The sequence below is a fragment of the Schistocerca nitens genome, chromosome 3, assembly GCF_023898315.1.
Source record: "Schistocerca nitens isolate TAMUIC-IGC-003100 chromosome 3, iqSchNite1.1, whole genome shotgun sequence".
NCBI classification, from domain to species: domain Eukaryota; kingdom Metazoa; phylum Arthropoda; class Insecta; order Orthoptera; family Acrididae; genus Schistocerca; species Schistocerca nitens.
The window spans coordinates 82,122,652-82,143,503 of NC_064616.1; the positions used below are offsets into that span (position 1 = coordinate 82,122,652).

Below are 20,852 nucleotides of genomic sequence, written 5' to 3' on the forward strand. Positions count from 1 at the left end.
AGAATGCGCCCTGCGAGCCAACGCCGTGAACCGCGATAGGTGCGATAGAAGACAACGTCGCCAGGAGCAAAAGCAGGAGGCTGCTGCTGCACAGGAACCTGATGCGGCGGATGCAGCAAAGACATCAAGGTTCGATGAGAACGACCATGGAGCAACTCAGCCGGCGAGCGACCATCGCGGGGCTGAGAGCGATACGAGGACAAAAAGAGCAATAATGCGTCCTCCCGAGAATGCGACTCTTTCAATTTCAACATCTGTGACTTGAAAGTCCGGACCAATCGTTCCGCGGCACCGTTTGACTGAGGCGAAAACGGCGCGGATGTCAGATGTTGAATACCATTGGCCTTGCAGAAGGACTGAAATTCTGCGGACATGAATTGTGGGCCATTGTCGGAAACAATAGTCTGCGGAAGACCTTCAATGCAAAAGATAGCAGACAAGGCTTGGATTGTGGCAGAAGACGTCGTGGAAGACATCCGGACAACAAAAGGAAAATTACTGAAAGCATCGACCACAACCAACCAACGAGCATTCCAGAATGGACCAGCAAAATCGATGTGCAAGCGTTGCCAAGGGGAAGTGGCTTTCGGCCAGGCAAAGAATTTCCGCGGCGGTGCGGATTGTTGTTCGGCACACGCCACGCAAGAGGAGCACATATTCGTAATCGCAGCATCGATTCCGAACCAAGTACAGTGCAGACGAGCAAGTTGTTTCGTGCGCACTATACCCCAATGTCCTTGGTGAAGAAGCCATAAGACAGAGGACTGTAACAAACGTGGGACCACGACTCGGGACTGATCATTATCAGAACGCAACAACAAAACACCACGTCGTACAAAAAGTCTCTCCTTGTGAGCAAAAAATCGGCGAACCAGCGGATCCTCGATCCGTGACTTGGACAAGGGCCATTGCGTAGCAACAAAACGCAAAACGGTAGCAAGGACAGGGTCAGCAGCTGTGGCCGTAGCGACACAACGAAAATCAATCGGAAACGATTCGACCACGTCATCGGTTTCCGCATCAATGAACATGCAAGCAAGTTCGGAAGAATCGAATGCTTTATCCTCGGCAACAGGCAAACGGGACAACGCATCAGCGTTTCCGTGCTTAGCAGTGGACCGATACAAGATATCGTAGCGGTACTGCGAGAGAAAAAGAGACCAGTGAATGAATTTCTGCGCCGTACGCGGAGGTACCGGCTTGTTCGGATGAAAAAGCGATGTCAAAGGTTTGTGGTCCGTGATGATGGTAAAGTGACGACCATACAAGAAATCGTGAAACTTAGTAACACCAAACACGAGAGCTAAAGCCTCTTTCTCTATCTGTGAATAATTTCTTTGCGCAGATGAGAGCAATTTTGACGCAAAGGCAATAGGGCGATCATGCGATCCATCTTTGTGCGCAAGCACAGCACCGACCCCGAAATCCGATGCATCTACCATCAACAAAAGGGGTTTCTGGGGATCGAACGGCGTAAGGCAAGTATTTGAAAGTAACGCCGATTTCAACTGGCAAAAGGCGCGTTCGCATTCCGTCGTCCAGACGAACGGAACACCTTTACGGCGTAAGCGATGAAGCGGAGCTGAAATGGAAGAAGCATTGCGCAGAAATGTATGATAATAATTTATTTTACCCAGCACACTCTGTAGTTGCTGCAAGTTCTGCGGTGACGGCAAATCCTGTATGGCACGGAGGTGCTCCGGACTCGGATGGATGCCCTGGACATTTATTACATGTCCCAGGTACGGCAAGTCCCGAGCAAAAAACACACATTTGTCCTTCCTCAAGCGAAGACCATTCTGTCGCAAGACCTGAAATAATGTTCGGAGATTTTGCAAATGTTCGGCTTTTGTCTTGCCGGAGATCACAATATCGTCCAGATAGTTCGCAGCAGTAGGGACCGACGCACAAATAGGTTGTAAATATTGCTGAAACAATGCAGGTGCGGACGCACACCCGAATGGCAGTCTTTTGAAGCGATACAAACCAAGATGCGTGTTTACCACCAAGACGCGCTGGGATTCTTCGTCCACCGGTATTTGCAAGTACGCATCTGCTAGGTCCAACTTTGAAAAATATGTTCCCGGGCACAGTTTGTCAAAAAGATCTTCCGGGCGGGGCAAAGGAAAAGTTGCAGTCACAAGTTGTGGATTCACAGTTGCCTTGAAGTCCACACAAAGTCTCAATTTTCCGGAAGGTTTTGGCAAAATTACTAAGGGTGAGGCCCAGAGTGAAGCCTGCACACGTTCAATGACACCTTGATATTCCAAATCGGTTAATGTTCTTGCGACCTCATCACGCAATGCGTGGGGAACATTGCGCGCTCTGAAAAACTTTGGTTGCGCGTTTGCTTTCAGTTCCAAATGTGCTTCATAGTTCTTAGCGCAACCAAGGCCCGGTGCAAAAATGTCTGCAAATTCTTCACATAGACTAGAAACACTGGCGGAAGGCACAGTCGGAATCACTGAGAGGACCTGATTTACTATAGACAAATTAAACAACTGAAATAAATCTAAACCAAACAAGTTCACTGCAGTAGAAGAACGAAGAACGTAAAATGACACAAGTTTTGTTTGTCCCTTGTATGTTGCAAGAAGGCTGCACTGTCCTAACACTGGTATTTTCTGGCCTGAGTAACTATTGAGCTGAACATTTGCGGCACGCAACGGAGGTTTGCCCAGTTGGTTGTACGTGTCGTGATTGAGCAATGAATCTGCAGCTCCGGTATCGAGCTGGAATGGTATCACTTTGCCTGCAAAGTCTAAGTCTACAAAAAGTTTATTGTCCTGCTGACGACAAAAGCGACTGTGTTGTACAACTGGAACAGACACTAGGACAGAATCACGTGCGACGTGACGGGACTTCCGTCGACGTCGACGCACACTTTTTGTGGAATGAACACTGTCACCGGACGGGGTGGAATGAACGACATGAATATCCATGGGCGAAGGCTCACGAGCCTGAGTTACCTTGGTTCGATTCCGGCGCGAAGCAAAGGGCCTGGAATTGGTGTGAGTGTCTGATCTGAGCTTTTTCTGGCAAACACTTTGGACGTGTCCTTTCTTATGACAGTAAAAGCAAATAACTTGGCGTGACGGGCAATTTTCACGCGAATGTCGAGTTGCACACCGCGGGCATGATTTCACTGCATTAGCTTGCTTACGCGGCGCACGTGTTTGCGAGCTAGGCTGCCGCTGCGCTGACGGGCGCAAGGGCCGCCTAGCGTCCCGTGCAACGGGCCCGGCGGGCCAGTTAATGTGACACACTGCCGGCGAAGTTGCAAATGAGTCCTGAGCAAAGTCAAGTGTGTCTTGCCTATCCAATATGTCTATCACTTGTTGAAGGGAGGGATTAACTAGTTTCAAAATCTGTTCCCATATGCGAACATCAGAAACGTTCTGTGCTATTGCATCACGCACCATAGTATCTGAATAAGGAAGTCCACATTCGCATTCAAACGCACACTCCCTAGTAAGTCCTTGCAATGTCGCAACCCACTCCCTATTAGTCTGACCGGCCGTACGTTTTGTACGAAAGAACGTATACCTTTTTGCAACGACATTTACGGTTTCCTTGAAATAGGCATCTAAAGCAGACAAAATTTCTTCGTAGGACAGAGTTGCTACGTCGCGCCGGGGAAACAACTTCACTATCACTCGGTAGGTGGACACACCGACACAAGAAAGCAAAAACGGCTGCCGCTCATTACCTTGAATTCTGTAGGCTGCTAGGTGGAAGTCGAACTGACGGGACCACTCGTGCCATGACTCGTGGGTGGCATCAAAGGGTCTGAATTGAGGTGCAACAGCATGTTGTGGCTGCGGTAGCGATGAAGCGGCGGCGGCCGCATCGGTGTGCAGCGCACGTTGACCCTGGACGAGCTGTCCAAGAGCATCCAATAACGCCTGCGTCTGCTGATTCTGCAAGCGATAAAATTCGGACAGTACATCTGGAGATTGTGGCGAAGCCATGACACAAAGAAATTAGGGCAAAGTAAAACACAAGAGCCTTTGTAGACTCGTCGCCATGTGATGTGTCGGCAGCTGGGCCAACACCTTGTAAATAGAGGTGGCTTAAAGGGCACGCGAGACTAACGCAGACGGGCGTGAAGTACTGGAACAGGATACGTATTAATGCTATGAAGCAAAGAACGGAGCTTCTCATATACTTATCTTTAATTTCTTCTTGTACATCTCTATGGTGAACACAAGTGAGACTCTAATTACAATCACTGTAAGGCTACTGGCGCCTTGCTAGTTCGTAGCCATTAACTTAGCTGAAGGCTATTCTGTCTCTCGGCTAATGAGAGAGAAAGGCTTCGTACGTCTAGTCGCTAGCTCTGTCGTCCGTACAACGGGGCTGAGTTCTTGTCAGTCTCTCGAGACCTGCCTTGTGGTGGCGCTAGGTTTGCGATCACACAGTGGCGACACGCGGGTCCGACATGTACTGCAGGACCGCGGCCGATTTAAGCTACCACCTAGGACGTGTGGTGTCTGGCTGTGACACCACACCTGGTTTCTCTTCTTTTCTCTCTATACTGAAAGGTCTCTGTCCTCACTTCGTCCTTCTCTTTTCCTTGATTCTTCTCTTAACCTCCTTCTCTGCTGCGGCGTTTGAGATCTCTTCTTTCCTTTTCTTTGTTCCTCCCTTTCTCTTTCTTTCCTCCCTTTCTCTTTCTTTCCTCCCTTTCTCTTTCTTTCCTCCCTGTGCATGTCTGAAGGCCGACCCACGTGTTCCCACGCCTAACCGTTGACGGGGTAACGCGTAATTCCCCGCTCCAGGTAGACACGTACGTACCCCCTGGTAGAGGCCAGGCCCGGGGAAGGGTGATTACCCAAGCTGGTACCTTCCGAACGTGCCTATTGGTCCCTCTTGTCTGTTTCTCGGGAGGTGTGACCTTAGGTGTGGACAATCACCAAAGGCGGGAGTACTTCTAAAGCTTCTGCCCACAAGAGAAAGTTAGATCAGTCTCAGCCAAGGAAAGTTCTTCCATCACTGCCAAAGTTCCTATTTGTTTCTCGGTCTGACGAAGGTCAAGATTTCTCCACAGTCAACCCTTTCATTATTCAGAAAGGTGACAGCGCAATTGCAGGCCCTATCAAGTCTTGTTCCCGGTTACGAAATGGTACCTTGTTGTTAGAAACAGACAGTGCCCTACAGGCACAAACATTGCTTTGAGCTACACTGCTACACATCTTCCCTGTCCGGGTGGAAGTGCACCATACGTTAAACTCTAGTGTATGGTGTTTTACACAAGATCACTCAGCGGATTATCCAATGAGGACATTCAAAATTACCTGTCTGATCAGAGCGTAACGGCCGTACATCACGTCATGAAATGGGTTGAAAAAGAATTGGTACCGACCCGTACGCTCTTCGAGACGTTTGACAGAGTTCAATTTCCATCCAACATTAAAGTGGGATATGAGATCATTTCAGTTCACCCTTACATCCTCTTACATAGCGTCGCTATTGGTGTCAGCAGTTTAACCATATCAGCCAGTCGTGTTCCAGTATGGCCAAATGTGTTACATGTGGCAGTGATGCCTGTGAGGTTGACTGTCCACCTCCATACCCTCATTGCATCAACTGTATGGGGGACCACACTGCTTCCTCTAGAGATTGCCCTACCTTTGTAGATGAACAAATTATTCAGGAAATCCGAGTGAACGAAAAGGTGTCCATCTTTGCTGCTCGTAAGTTATTTGCCAGTAGAAAGCTCACTGAGCTCCCAGTCGGTAAATGTAGCACTGACCATGCCTCTTCTCGACCTACTAAGGAGGTAGCCACACAGACTTGCCGTCTCACCTTTAGCGCCACAGTTGTCCAATCGGCCAGCCCAAAGATTGCCCGTTCAACCTCCCCACTATCACCCGATCACTTTAAGCTTCAACCTTTGTCTGCTCCTGCTAAATCATGAGCCCAAAAATTGGACGCCTTGACTTCCTAAAAAGAGCCTATTCCCATAGATTTTTTATGTACCCAGACCTCACAACCATCAACTCCTCTCTCTTCTAAAATCCTGCTTCCAAGAAGGCTCATAAGAAACAAAGTTCCTCTCCTTCTCCGCGGTGGTGTCTCTCTTCTACAGCACCACCCAGCAGTAGCCGCCCTCAGCCATCTTCTGTGTTGGCAAGACACACTGCTGGTGGCAAATCAACCAATTGATCACTGGCATCAGAAGCTGCCCCCGAACAACCTAAGGATCAGGATCTTCTGCCTTTGGCTGAATGCCGTTCCACACCGTTGGCTGCCGGCTCTCAGCGGTCGTTGAGTTGACAACAACTGTGGTGAGATTTTTCCCTTTCCTGTCCACCCTATGTCAATTTCCATTGGAATATCCACGGAGTTTGCTCCAATCGGGATGAATTGTCAATCCTCGATCTCTGGGCTAACTGTCGCACAGGGTACCTTAGTGGGCCCAGTCGCAATTTCTAACTCATTGGGTCAACATTTTGCTGAGATTTCGAGCTCTTCAAATCACCGGCCAGTTTTTCTCCCGAAGAAATGAGCAGCAGAAATGTCACCTTGCTTTCTCCTCTCAAAATAGTGGAAGCTGTAATACTGTCTTTTCTATGTGGGAACTCCAACACACACTCTCTTCGTCTCGCTCTTCCACTCCAGGACCGAATGGCATCCACGTGCAAATGTTGCTGCATTTATCATACCGTAGTCTGCGTTACCTCCTTCGCCTTTATAATCGAATTTGTACTGACAGTATCTTTCCCAGAAGATGGCGGGAAGCTATCATCATTCCTGTTCCAAAACCCGGAAAGGACAAACACCTCCCCTTTAGTTATCCCCCATCTCTCTCACGAGTAGTGTATGTAAGGTTTTGGAACAGATGGTAAGTTGATGTTTAGACTGGTGGCTGGAGTCCCAAAACCTTTTAACGCCTGGCAAATGCGGTTTCTGAAAGCATCGTTCTGCAGTTGACCATCTTGTTGATCTCTCCACTTGTATCATGAACAATTTTCTCAGGAAACACCAAATGGTAGCTATATTTTTTGATCCGGGGAGGGTATACGATACCTGTTGGAGGACAGACATCCTCCGCACACTGTTCTCTTGGGGCTTTCGAGATCACCTACCCCCTGTTCATTCATGAATTTATGACAGAGCACACAGTTAAGGTGCGGGTGAACACTACTGTCCCACACTTTCTCCCAAGACAATGTGGTGCCCCAGGGCTCCGTGCTATGTGTTGTACTGTTTGCCATTGCCATAAATCTGTTATGGACTGTCTCCTTCCCAATGTCTCGGGCTCCCTCTTTGTCAATGATTTTACAACCTACTACAGCTCTCAATGGACCAGCCTCCTTGAACGACAGCTTCAAGGATTTATTGATCACCTCCACTTACGGAGCATCGAAACTGGCTTCAGATTTTCTCCCAGTAAGACCGTCTGTGTAAATTTTTGGCGTCGCACAGAGTTTTATTCCCCTTTCCTACATCTAGGCCCTGTCGACCTTCCGTTCATGGACGTCACAAAATTCTTGGGACTTAAGTTTGACAGGAAACTGTGCTGGTTATCCCACGTTCCATATCTTTTGACTCGCTGTCTGTAATCCCTCAACACCCTTAGTGTTCTGAGTGGTACCTCCTGGGGAGCGGACCGTGTGGTCCTCCTCCACCTATATTATGCCTTAGAGCGCTTGAAATTGGACTATGGAAGCATAGTTTACTCCTCTGCACAGCTGTCTATTCTTCAGCGTCTCGACTCTGCCACCACCATGGATTGCATTTAGCGTCTGGAGCTTCTTACACCAGCCCTGTGGAGAGCCTTTACGCTGAGACTGCTGAACCTCTGCTGTCCAATCGGCACGCTGTCCTTCTGAGTCGTTATGCTAGTCATCTGTTTTCCATGCCTGCTCATCTGACCCATGCCCTTTTTATCGACACCTCCTTGGATTTGGGGTATGCAGGCCACCCTTCCTGTCTATTACCACCAGGAGCTCTCTTCTGTCAACTGCTACAATCTCTTTCCTTCCAATTTCCAGAAACTTTCTTGACAAATGGGAATACGGTGCCACCTTGGCTTTGCCCTCGGACCTGCCTTCTCTGTGACCTTTGCCAGAGCTTCCCACGGATAGTACCACCCCTCCCCCCACCCCCCCCACCCCACCCTCCCCCACCCCCACATAGTTTATTGTTGGGCATTTGCTGCTCTATGTGCACAACTGGAGGCTGCCACGTTTATTTACACTGACAGCTCAAAGACCACATTTGGTGCTGGGAGTGCCTATATTGTTGGTGACACCCCTATTAGATTTCAGCTTCCCGACCAGTGTTCGGTTTTCGCTGTGGAGCTTTACGCAGTTCTCCAGGCTGTCCAACGCATCCTTTGCCATAAGCAGATACAGTATATTTTATGCTTGGATTCACTCAGCTCTCTTCTCAGCCTCCAAGCCCTTTATCCTGTCCATCCTCTGCTCCACCTGATTCAGGACTGCCTCCACATGCTCCACTTGGGAGGCATCTCTGTGGCATTCCTCTGGCTCCTAGGGCATGTTGGTATCCACGGAAACGAGGCAGCCGATATAGCGGCAAAGGCTGCAGTCTCTCTCTGTTGGCCTGCTGTTCGCATGGTTCTGTTTGTCAATCTACAGAGCATTTTATGTCGTCGTGTTACTCTTTTATGCCACACACATTGGTCTGCACTTCCCAATAATAAATTACGGGACGTCAAACCTCGTCACTGTGCTTGGACTTCTTCGTCTTGCCCTCATTGTCGGGAGGAAGTAATTTTAACTAGACTCCGGATAGGGCACTGTCTTCTTAGCCATTGACATCTTTTAAGTGTCGGTCCTGCCCCATTTTGTCCCCACTGGTCTCAACTGTTGATGGTGAGACACCTTTTACTTCAGTGCCCCTATTTTAATCCGCTGCGTGCCTGTTTACAGCTGTCCTCTGATATATTTTCCCTTTTAGCAGATGACACGCACTCAGCCGATCATGTCCTTGAGTTTATCAGTGTCGGTGAGATGACATTGGTTATTCGAAGCTCTTTTTTCTGGGAAAACAACCCACCTTCAATAGCAGTTTTCTAAGATTTCTTTCTGTTTTTAGTTTCCCTCCTCCTCAAGTTTTGCTCCCATTTGCTGCTCATTTGAAATTCGGTTTTTTACTCTTCACCAAGCCACAGAATGGATGCTAATGTCCGTAACAGTTTTGTGTAACTACATATATTATATAAATTATGAAGGAAAAAGTACTAAGACACATCTGGAACAGTTAACATGCTTTGTGTATTGATCAACCATCATGCGTACATGAACTGATCACTGCACCTCACATTTTGTCACTTACATTAGGTCAGCACTTGCACCCATCTTGGTGAAATTGTGAGACCATATTCCTGCCTTGCATGTGTGATAAATAGGTAACCTGAAAAGATACATGTATTAACATCTTCATGCTTCAAGTCTTTGCCTTTCATCATAAATGCCAGAGGATTAACTGCCTGCTGTTCCTCTTGCAAAACTGAATCCATTTCAGTTCCACATAATGAAAATTCTGTTGTTCAGTGAAGTATCTCATTTAATGATCCCTGACCAGTAAATACAACTGTGTGAATAAAAATCCTATGTCAAGATCACAAATTTTCTTTGTTTATTACCAGTATTGGCTCATCTTCAGATAAATGTTGTTCAGTGTGTGAAAATTAATACACATTGTCATATCCTTTGAGCTAAGTTGCCTTTTAATGAAAAATTTCAGTTGCTTATGTACATTGACAACATTAATCACTAATCAATTTACATAACCAACTAAATTTCTCATTTTAGGGCAACTTAACTCTTAAGAATGCGACAATGTGTGGTAATTGTCACACACTGAACAATATTTTAGATTGATCTGAAGATGGCCCATCAGTGAGTGAAACCGGAAATCAATAAAGAAAATTTGCGATCTTGATGTAGAAGTTTTGTTCACACGTGTTTTAAATCAACAGATTGCATATCATTGACAATTTCAAAGAGTAATGTAAATAGAACTATGCTCTCCAGTTTTGTCGATAACCATTAGTAAAGTCATGTTGAACTCACTTGATTACATTAGTTTGTTATTTGTACTTCTCATTTATCGTATGAATATAAAGTCATCTTATGTTTCTTTTACCCATGGCTCGTACATGGAATAATTTTATTTTGTGTGTCTTGGACATGAAGCAATCCTTGAGTTTTGAATAGTCAGTAGCTGCCAGTTCTGACAAATTCTCAGGGAAATATTCATTTGGCTCTACCAACTTAGAATGGACATTTTACCTTTGCATGCACATCACAGCTATTAAGAATTTTTTAAATATACTGAATTGTTAATAACTTCGAAATTATACACCACTAACAGTAACACACAGCTGAATTTTCAGTCATTAGTTTGGCTTTGTATCTTCGTAAATAATACCTGCCCTTTTGGTAGATAGTATTTTCACAGTCATTTTTGCTGTTCTCCATGAACATCTTCAGGATGATATTGTATTACTTCTTGCTTTGCTTCAGAATGTGTTCAGCACAAATATTGTACTACATATTTTCCATAAGAATATTTTTAATTACTTTCATCCTTTTTTCTATAAGTTCAGTTTTGTTTACTCTCACTGGAAAACTTAGCACTTTGGCCATGATATTTTCTGCGTCAGACCTGTAAAAAGTTCTTTACCACACAAGCTCATATCACTACCACAGTCCTTTGATGAGCAAATAGGCATTTCTTCCCAGATCCCATGTCCAGCCGAGCTTATGCTCCATATCTAACCCCATTTCCAACTGAATGTTAATCCTTATTAGGAAATGACCTGCCATTAGTTATTTTGTAGACCCAGGGCCTTGATCAGTTATATATTAGACTGCAATCATTTTACACAGAAATCCTTACACTTAGTATACAGTGTCTCCCATTTATCTTGTCTACCCTAAATAACTGTTTGTCCAGATACAAATTACAAAATGTTTCAAGCAAATGTTCTTTAGCCATCAGGGGGAAGTCACCAAATCGAAAGACTTGTATCCGGCGAACAGTCTACCCAACGGGAAGCCCTAGTCACACGACATTTACATTAAGAGGGAAATCAATCCGCATGATTGCCTCCTTTGTAGCTTTGTTTTTTACAAAGGTATAAACAGCGGTATGATTTTTAAGATGGCACCCTGTATTTTTTTTAGGTAAATCATTTCTTCTCCTAAAGACCTATTCAGAAATGTATCACAGTGTACCTTTCACTGAAACACAAAATTATTAATTACATAACACGACATTGAATTTGAGCCCGGTGTCACAAACTCGTCCACTTGCTGGAGTTGTCAGAACACAAATGAAAACCAAGTAAAAACATAACACAAAATTGACTTTGACTCTCCTGTACCATTGCCCAGGAGTAGAACATTCAAAGGTACTCAAAGTGGTGACCCTGGACACCGATATACTGGTGCACTTGTTGAATGAAAGAATTATTTATTGCTTCCAGTGTTTCCTACTGAAGGGAATTGCAAGCAAGCACGATACGTTCCTGCTTGTCCTCTGGAGTTGTTGGAATGTCACGATAGACAACGTCTTTAATGCATCCCCTAAGAAACAAGTTGAGAGGATTTAAATCAGGAGACCCAGCAGGCCAAGTAACTGTTCCTCCTCGACCAATCCATCTGGCAGGATACCTTCAGTTCAGAACATGAAGTGCACGCAAGGCATTATGTGCTGGACATCCATTGTGTTGATACCACATAAGCATTCTGGTTCTTAGCAGCACTTCATCCAGAAGAGGAGAAGAATTCGTCTGAGGAATTTGACATAAGCTGTGCTGTTTAGGGTACCATTAATGAAATAATGGCCAATAATTGTAGACCAGGCATGCCACACCAGATGTTAACTCTCCATTGACGCTGATATTCCACCTGTCTAAGCCATCATGGGTTGTTGCTGGACCAATAATGCATGTTCATTGTATTTACCTGTCCTTCGTTTGAGAAGCAACATTAATCAGTAAATAGAACATTGGAGAAGAAGTTCAGGTTGGCGAGGATTTGCTGCTGTGCCCACTGACAGAACTGTACACGATTCTGGAAATTGTTCCCATGCAATTGTTGATGTAGGTGTACATGGTAAGGATGGAACTGGCGACGTATAGGAATACGATGTACACTGGTTTTAGGAATGTCAATCTCGTGTTCAAGCTGTTGTGTGCTCACATGTGGATTCATAGCAACGAAAGTGAGAACAGTAACTTTGGCAGCTTCGTCTCTGGGAGTGCTACGACAATTGCGTTGTTGTGCGTTGAAACTTCCCGTTTCCTGAAGTGTCGTAACAAGACAAACATCTGTTGGGAAGGTGGGTTCTTGTCAGAATATTGCTCTCTGTACAGTTCCTCTGCCTGCATAGCATTTTGCCTACCTTCAACAACAACAATAAAAGAACCATTATGTTGATGCACTTTGTAGGAAGGACAGCCGTTCTGTATGCCTACTTTACACAACAGTATTTAAAAGGACTAAACTACTGTATTAAATGTACCCCTAAATAAGAAAACAGTATTGCAGTTACTGTTCTGCTAACTTACATTCCCAATAGATGAGTAGCATTTCTACCTTCTCTTCATTGGTGTACATTTTACTCACACAACTCTTCAACTGACGATGGTTGATGGAATTATGGCTTTGTATTCTACTTGTGTAAGCACGTGGATGTGTTCCGTTACCCCGAGTACCTGCACTAAGTGCTGGGAGCGTCAATGTCAGTGTAGTGTTATGTAATTAATAACTAGCCCGCATCTTGTGGTCGTGCGGTAGCGTTCTTGCTTCCCACGCCCGGGTTCCCGGGTTCGATTCCCGGCGGGGTCAGGGATTTTCTCTGCCTCGTGATGGCTGGGTGTTGTGTGCTGTCCTTAGGTTAGTTAGGTTTAAGTAGTTCTAAGTTCTAGGGGACTTATGACCACAGCAGTTGAGTCCCATAGTGCTCAGAGCCAATTAATAACGTTGTGTTTCAGTGAGTGGTGAAGAATGGTAAACTCTTTGTAAAAAAAAAAAAAAACAAAGCTACAATGAAGGCAATTGACCTCCTGACAGCTAAAGAACACTTGCTTGAAACATTTTCTAATTTGCATGTGGACAAACAGCTATTTAGGGTGGTAAAGATAAATGGGACACCCTGTATACAGTGTGTGACAAAAAATGTGAAGCACCCAGAAGACACGGTTGGACGTCAGTGTAACTTCGTATGTGTACACACCATCAGTGGGTATGATGCACAAAGCCCATTGTAATCAATTCACATCTGCACGTGTCATCTGAGAACAAGTAAGGGACTCGCTGCAACATCTGTGTCATATCACTGCATTGGTCAGAGACTGGCAGCAGCCAGACTAGGAACTGCCACCGCATGTGTACACTGCCATTAACACTGTAATGAATGGCTGCATTTGAAATGATGCCATGACTGGGAGTAATGGACTATAGATGAATGGCATTGCATCACATTTAGTGATAAATCACAGTTATGTGCTACCCAAAATGACCATTGTTGACGAGTATGGCAGTGACCTGGGGAGAGGTCCTATTCTTCCATTGATATGGAGAAGCGCAACGAGTGATGTTTCTCCTTGTGTTATGGTGTGGGTAGCCATCAGGAGAGATATCGGGTCATGTCTGGTAGTGATTGAAGGAACTCTTGATGGCATAACAGTATGTCATGGACATTCTGTGTCTTCATGTGTTACCTATTGTGCAACAGTATTGTGGTGCCATTTATCAACAGGACATTACTGATTCGCACATAGCATGCATCTGTAAGCTGGCAGCATGTTGTTGAAGTACTACCGTGGCCAGCAAGATTCTCAGATCTATCTCCGGTAGATGATGTGGGACCAAGTCTGATATCAACTCTTTCCCAGTGCCAGTATCCAAAATAGCAAGAACCAGCTTGCCTAAGGAGAGGATGTAACAGCTTCATAAGTGAATTGGTGTGTGCCTCCAGGCTAGAGGGGATGCAGCATCTCTCTGGTAGTTGGGCTCGTAGTGCCAGTTTTTTTAAATCGAGGAAATAACATCACATACCCTCTCATCCCATGAAGTTTCATTTTGTTTCCTCCTTCCCTTCTGGGTGTTCCATGTTTTTTGTCAAGCAGTGTGCACTTGTACTTCCCATGACAAATAGCAATGAAATTATAAACAGACAGTTTTATATTGTGTACTTCTCTCTTCAGTATTAAATAAGGTTTATCTTACATATTGACAATTTTGGTGTAACTTTCAGTTATATGGTGCTATACCTGTGTGTCAGTCAACCAAAACACTCAGTCTTGGTGCATTTACTAATATATGTCACTGAACAAATTCTTTTTTTTAATAAGGCCAGGTATGATGCCATAATGGCTTTGATTAAGTCTGATTTTACTTAATTCTCATTAGCACTTTTCTGATATTTCTGAATGACATTTTTCTTGGTCTGTTAAATGTTTTCTCTACATGTTGTGCCTGAGTACTCCTGAACATAGTGTAAAATAGATTCCATCCATTTTCATGTTATGATTGTGGTAATTTCTGCATTACCTTCACTTTCTTACATTCAGATGTTAGTTCTGTGGCTCAATAATTTGTTCCCCCCTCTCCCTCCAATTCCTGATTTTTTTTTCCTAATTTTATTAGTATCATTTGCAAAATGACAACAGGATGAACATGTCTTTGTCAGGCAGTGAAAGATTTTTGATGTGTAATAAATGAACTTTTTTTATGTAGTTTCCCCTTAACGTCAGTGCACTTAAGTCTGAAGCTGTTCCAATGAGCAGTTTCTTTCCCTAAACTGTTGTTCTGGAGAGTATTCAAAATATGTGTGTATGATTGTGATAACATCTTTATTGCACTTCAAACATTTTCCATCCACAATTATTCATATGTGTGTGGGGTGTAGGGTAGAAGTCAGTGGGGCAAAATCTGGGGACTAAGACAAATGTTACAGTAATGTGTACTCCAGTTCTCTCATTATGAAACCATTTTTTGTTGGGAGCTGTATTCTCTTGATGAATTTTTTTTATCATTTTGTTAAACAGGCCTCTTCTTGAGTTTATTTTACTGTTAACAAGGTGATCAATAAGAACATCATGTTTAGCATTCGGTACTGTTATGCCTGGCAGTTGTGGAGATTGGTGGAGAGGGGGGGGGGGGTGACGTTGATAGTGTAATTTCTCCCCACTTTACTGTGATAATAAATTTTGCAAGTTCTCCACTTTATCGCACACACTATGATTCTGCGGCATTAAGAATTTGTTCATAATATCAATTTTAATAAAGTCATTGAGGGGAGAGAGTCATGAACTAAAGAATATTGAATATCAAAGTGATGTTAGAGCTGGAAATTGTTCTCTCATTATTGTAAACATATTAACCTGATGATGCAGCCATTCTGTGGAAAATTTCACTGATGTAACAACATATTCTGGAAGCAACTTTGACACGTCTTTTGCTATTCATCTTCTGTAGAAACATTGCTTCGAGGTGATACTCTTTTTGGCCTGACAAGCTGAGAAGATTTCACTTTTATTAATACACATTTTTTGTGTCACTTACAAGAGAGAATTGTAACTTGCTAGCTCTTAAAGTTTTTTGTTTTTTGTGATCACTATTTGCGGTATGTACACACATTAGATTTTTCACATTTTTGTGCCTGTGTTCCGGAATTTTTGAACAGTTTTCTTCTAAGTAATTTTCAGTCACAGATACTAACTCATAACCATACCTTCCATTTTTCTACTCATATTGTTAAGGCAGTTTGTGTCTGGCAGGTTTTTGTGTTTTTCCATTGGCTCAATTCAACCCATCTTATTTTTCACCTATACCAGTGAGTGAATGACTGCTTCATAAAATCTGTGTTGCCATATTGTCATCGATGTACTAGAGGACTATACTGTAATTATACCTGATATTCTTGTAGTTACAGTAATCCTAAGAACTTTCATTCAGTTTCACAAGGAGCAACCAATAGTATAGGATTGTATCCAGTGTCCCAGAGCAAGTTATTGTATTTCTTAATTAAAATATAGAAACCGTTCATATTAAAATTTTTATGTGTGGATCTTGATACCTCGTTTGCTTCAGTGTGGTGATATATATTTTCCTCTTAACATTCACATATTTGGTGTCTATAATCAAACTGACATCATTTGGAAACATAAATAGTGATTCCTGAACGATAATAGCATATCATGAACTCTTAAATTTCCACCTGTCACTGCAGCATTATATCTTTGAAATGAAGGTATAGTCTCCCACAAGTCACAAAAGTTTACGACAGTACTGTTATTATGGTATTCTGAATCATCTTCACATTGATTGTGATGGTATATTGCTTTTATTTTTCAGTCATTTTATTTTCTGATAGTGTGAATAAATATCGTAGAACACTGCCAAAAATCAATTGCTGTTCTTGAAGATTCATTTTAATCCATTACTAATTTTGGATATTATTGTCCATTCTCAGATAAATAGTTATATTTTATTTGTAGATTCCTTTGTATTTCTGTATCAAATTTACCTGGTTTAACATCTGTATTGGTAATTAGATACAAGCATTCACAGTATTTGATGTGCTATATGCAGGTTGAATCTCCTAAAACTTGAACCACAAATATTGCAGGAAAGGAAAGTGCTTTTGTGTGGTTTTCACTGAGTGGATTGATACTCAGGGGGCTTGTATTGTCAGGCAACCAACAGATTGTAAAGATACTTGCAAAGTGTATTTTGGTGCAAACACACTTTTTAAATGAGACTCTGCCTTTCGACATTAACAAATTAAAAGTAGTATAAATTGGAATGACAGTGGTGTTTGTGGCAGGATTCTAGTGAGAGTCTTTTATGAGATAACATACTTTGAAAAGTTCCCACACTGACACTTCTACAGCACTTGTGGTAGCACACACTGAATAACATCAGAAGTACGTACACTAGTTACACGGATTCTTACCAGTAATGAGACAGTTGACCATGACAGGTTGTGGTCAAAATGACCACTGGCAGCAGCAATATACACTTCCAGTCTGATACGGAATGACTGCTGCACACATGCTAGCATTTCAGTGGAAATGTTCGAGCAGGTGCCAGTAATACATGATTGCTTTTATCATTGGGTGTAGTTGGTATGTCCCTGTAGATAGCGTCTTTCAGTTTTCCCCACAGAAAAGTGTCTACAGGCATCAAATCTGGGGAATGGGCTGGCCAAGGTACAGGCCCTCTGCATCCAATCCTACAATTTGGAAACAATTTGTGAAGACACACTCTAGTACTTCATGCCCTATGGTGTGGTCAGCCATCATGTTGGTACCACAGGTTCCTCCTAGTCTGCAGAGGAACATCTGCTAGCTTCTGTGGAAGATGCTCTTTTAGGAGGCTGCAATACTTCTGCGCATTCAGGGTTCCGTCTATGAAAGATGGGTGTATGAGCTGATTGTTCATTATCCCACATCATATGTTTACACTCCATGGAAGTTGATATTCCACCTGACGAAGCCAGTGAGGATTGTCAACAAAGCATGATTGGCAGTTTACCTGTCCATGATTGGTAAATCTGGCTTCATTACTTAACAAGATACATGATACATCTGAAGTATCCTATGTTAATGCCCATGTACAAATGTTAACATGATCCTCTAATTGTTTCCATGCAGCTCTTGATGGAAAGAAATATGTCAGGCATGGAACCTATGTCAATGGAGAGTGCGTAGACGATTGCCTGACTCGTGCCACTTCCTCGTGCAGTTGCATGGGATCCAACATGCGGATCAACTGCAACAGCTGCAAGATCATTAATTTCCCCCATTTCTGTTGTCACATTTCCTTCTGTTATGCTGTCTAGGTGTTACACTACCGCTTTGATGTAACTGGTTGACGAGGTTGATAAAAAATTGGTGAGGTGGTTGATATCTTTGGGATATTATTCTTCCTACACTCTCCATACACAGTGAGCATGTCAGCTTTATCTGCATTGGTAAAATTCATCATCCACTCATGACCTACTGCTTGGATTGTCACACTGACTAACTAGCAAGTCAGAATGCAGTTCCGGAACACACAAGCACACTGTAAGCAAACCTAATACCATCATACCTAACAACCATGCAGGTTGATTGGCACAAACAAGCGTCCATGTGGAAACCTTCCAAAATACAATATCTCATAAACAATTTGCACTAGAATCCTGCAACAAACACGTTTAGCATTCTAGTTTACCCTACTTTTATTTTATTTATGTCAATAGGCATTGGTACATTTAAAAAGTGTGTGTGAGCACAAAAATACGCTTTCTAAGTAGTATTACAACCTGTTGATTGGCTAACAATACGAGCCCCTGACTACCAGTCTATTCTGTGTAAACTGCACATCAATAGGGCTTTCCATTTCCACAATATTTGCAGTGCAGGTTTTAGGTGATTCACCCTGTATGTACAGAAACAGTTATGATAGAACTGAGCTTTCAGTCTGCTACTAATTGTGTATTGTAAGGTGCATTCATGATAATTAAAACTGTATGTTGGATCATGACTAATTCCTTGTCATTGATAAATGTCACATTTGAGGTCACTGTGGCATAAATGTTTAATTTGTTAGGAAAGTTCAGAATCTGTAGTAGATTCTGCTGATTCTGTCTAAATGGTTAGTGAAGTTAAATTACTACCAAATGTGCACTGTTCCGTTATTTTCTGGAGTCTTTAACTAGACTTATACCCTTCATTAGCTTTCATCCATAACACAGCTTTCAGAAGTTTCTCATTCCTCAGAAGTATATATTATTACTGCTCACATCTTTGCTGTTTTATTCTGGGCCACATATATGGTTTACATAAAATAAATATGTATATCCTTTCTTATGATTAATATAGTAAATCATATTTTAATGGTATTTCAAGTTTATCTAACAATGTCCCTTTGTTGTGATCGCTCATATAGCACTTTTCTGGACACACCCTCAGTTTTATGCTATCACTTTTTCTAAGCATGTTAGAAGTCATTGGACCAATTTGTTTTCATACAAATTGCTACATAATTTCTCAGATTATAAGATGGAATATTGAAAACATGTTTATTTTTGCATACTATATTGCTTTTCATAAAGTTTCTCACTGAACTTTTGCACACTAATAATTTGTACATGCATAAATCAGATCAAATGATATGATAATTTTGGTAACAAGTAGCTTCGGTCATTACATTTTGCAGTGAAACATCTTGGTAACAAGTAGAGTCCGCCATTACATTTTATGTCCCACTGTTGTGTTTGCAGTGACATAACCTGGACATCGTGGTTATGTTGTCACACTCACTACCTCTTGGGGAAAGCTGATTGTGATGTCTGTCGTACACCACACCGGCCTATGATTGGCAGACCACAGACTCGCCATGTTGGATTGTTCACAGAGGCCCATGTTTAGTGGCTTTATAATATTGCCCAGGACATGTTGAAGTCAAAGTGTTTTTGTGTTTCTCATTGAAACACCTTCACAGACATATACGTGTTAACCAGTTGTGTTTATTTTTGTGTGTGTGTGTGTGTGTGTGTGTGTGTGTGTGTGTGTGTGTGTGTGTGTCCAGGCTACAAGAAAATTTAGAACATAGAATCAAAATGACGTCAATGTAATATATTTTTATCAAGTTAGTTACATTGTATATATACAAAACAAACAAAAAAATCCAAATTTTTTATAAACCTTTTTCATTTGAGTTAAGTTTCTGTGTTTGTTCAGTAGTTTCGTGTTTCGTCTTGAAATGTCAAGTCACCTCAAGATAGTCTTTATTTATTTATTTATTTATTTATTTTTCTGTCTGTCACTCTTCGTAGTGCTTGAATGTTATCTTTGTCATTTACTTTTAATTCCTTTTTCATCTGTTTCAGAAAGAATATTTATTTATTTGTTTGTTCGTTAAAGTAATTTGTGAAATAATTTAAGTCTTCCAATTGAGACCTACAACTACTGTGTGCTGTTATTTGGGTTGTTGCAACTGTATATCTGAATTTCATTTGCGCTGTGGTTTGAAGTTTCTTTTTTCGTACATCACATCCATCCAATGTGCCCTACATCTCCCAGACACATGGAACTTTTATAGATTTACATTCCGTAGTCTTTCCTTTATATATTAGTATTGCATTTTATGTAGAATGCAACTTACTTCCTGTTTCTAATTGACACCCTTCTCTGTACTGTCTTTAGTTCCATTTCTAGCCAAGGTACTATTGTACAGCTATAAACAGAGAATTTTACTCAATTACTGTTAACACCTACAGTTATAAGTGACAGAAAAAAAGCAAAGCACATTTGATATCAAGATATTAGCTACATATTTATTATTATTTTATTTTTTAATTTTTTGTAGAAACCTTGAATGTGGAAGTATTTAAAAATTTATCCCAATAATATATTTGTCGTAATGCTTGTCATTTTAAGCAGGAGCTCTAATGAAATTATAGCTCAAAACAAATTAAGTGTTTGGTGTCTGTTGTTCTTATTAATTTTACTCTGAAGAATTAACCCCAGAGGAACACAACATAGTATACTTCATCCTATATAAGTGGATGTTGTTTTCACGATTTGAGGAGCTTTGCGGGTTGGATTTAGATTGCAGTAAGATAATTTAACAAATTTTTCTTGTTTTCTTTCTCATGTGTTGCAGCATGCCATTATGTCTCTCATCCTAATTGACATTCATCATCTTCCAAATCTGTAATGTGGAAATTGCTTTTAGTTTCTTTTATCATATTGCATTGTTTTAGTGATCTTTAGAAATGAGATGATGTCAGTATATAAGGAATCTGGTCACTTGTACACAACTTGCTAATTTGTTAATAATTAGTTGTGTATTGACTCATCTTCAAACTTT

The 20,852-nt window shown here is 42.1% G+C and overlaps 1 protein-coding gene across 7 annotated transcripts in view; it reads left to right on the top strand.

Annotated features, from left to right (window-relative positions):
- LOC126248046 (homeotic protein female sterile-like) overlaps window positions 1-20,852 on the top strand; it is a 296,375-nt gene that overhangs the window by 250,871 nt on the left and 24,652 nt on the right. Inside the window, exon 16 of one of the 7 annotated variants that reach the window (XM_049948681.1) lies at window positions 19,261-19,563. The exons of the other annotated variants lie outside the window; for them this stretch is intronic. Coding sequence (XP_049804638.1) covers window positions 19,261-19,268 — 8 coding nt within the window. The 3' untranslated portion in view covers window positions 19,269-19,563. Of the gene's footprint in view, window positions 1-19,260; window positions 19,564-20,852 lie in introns of those variants that run through there. 7 annotated transcript variants of the gene reach the window in all.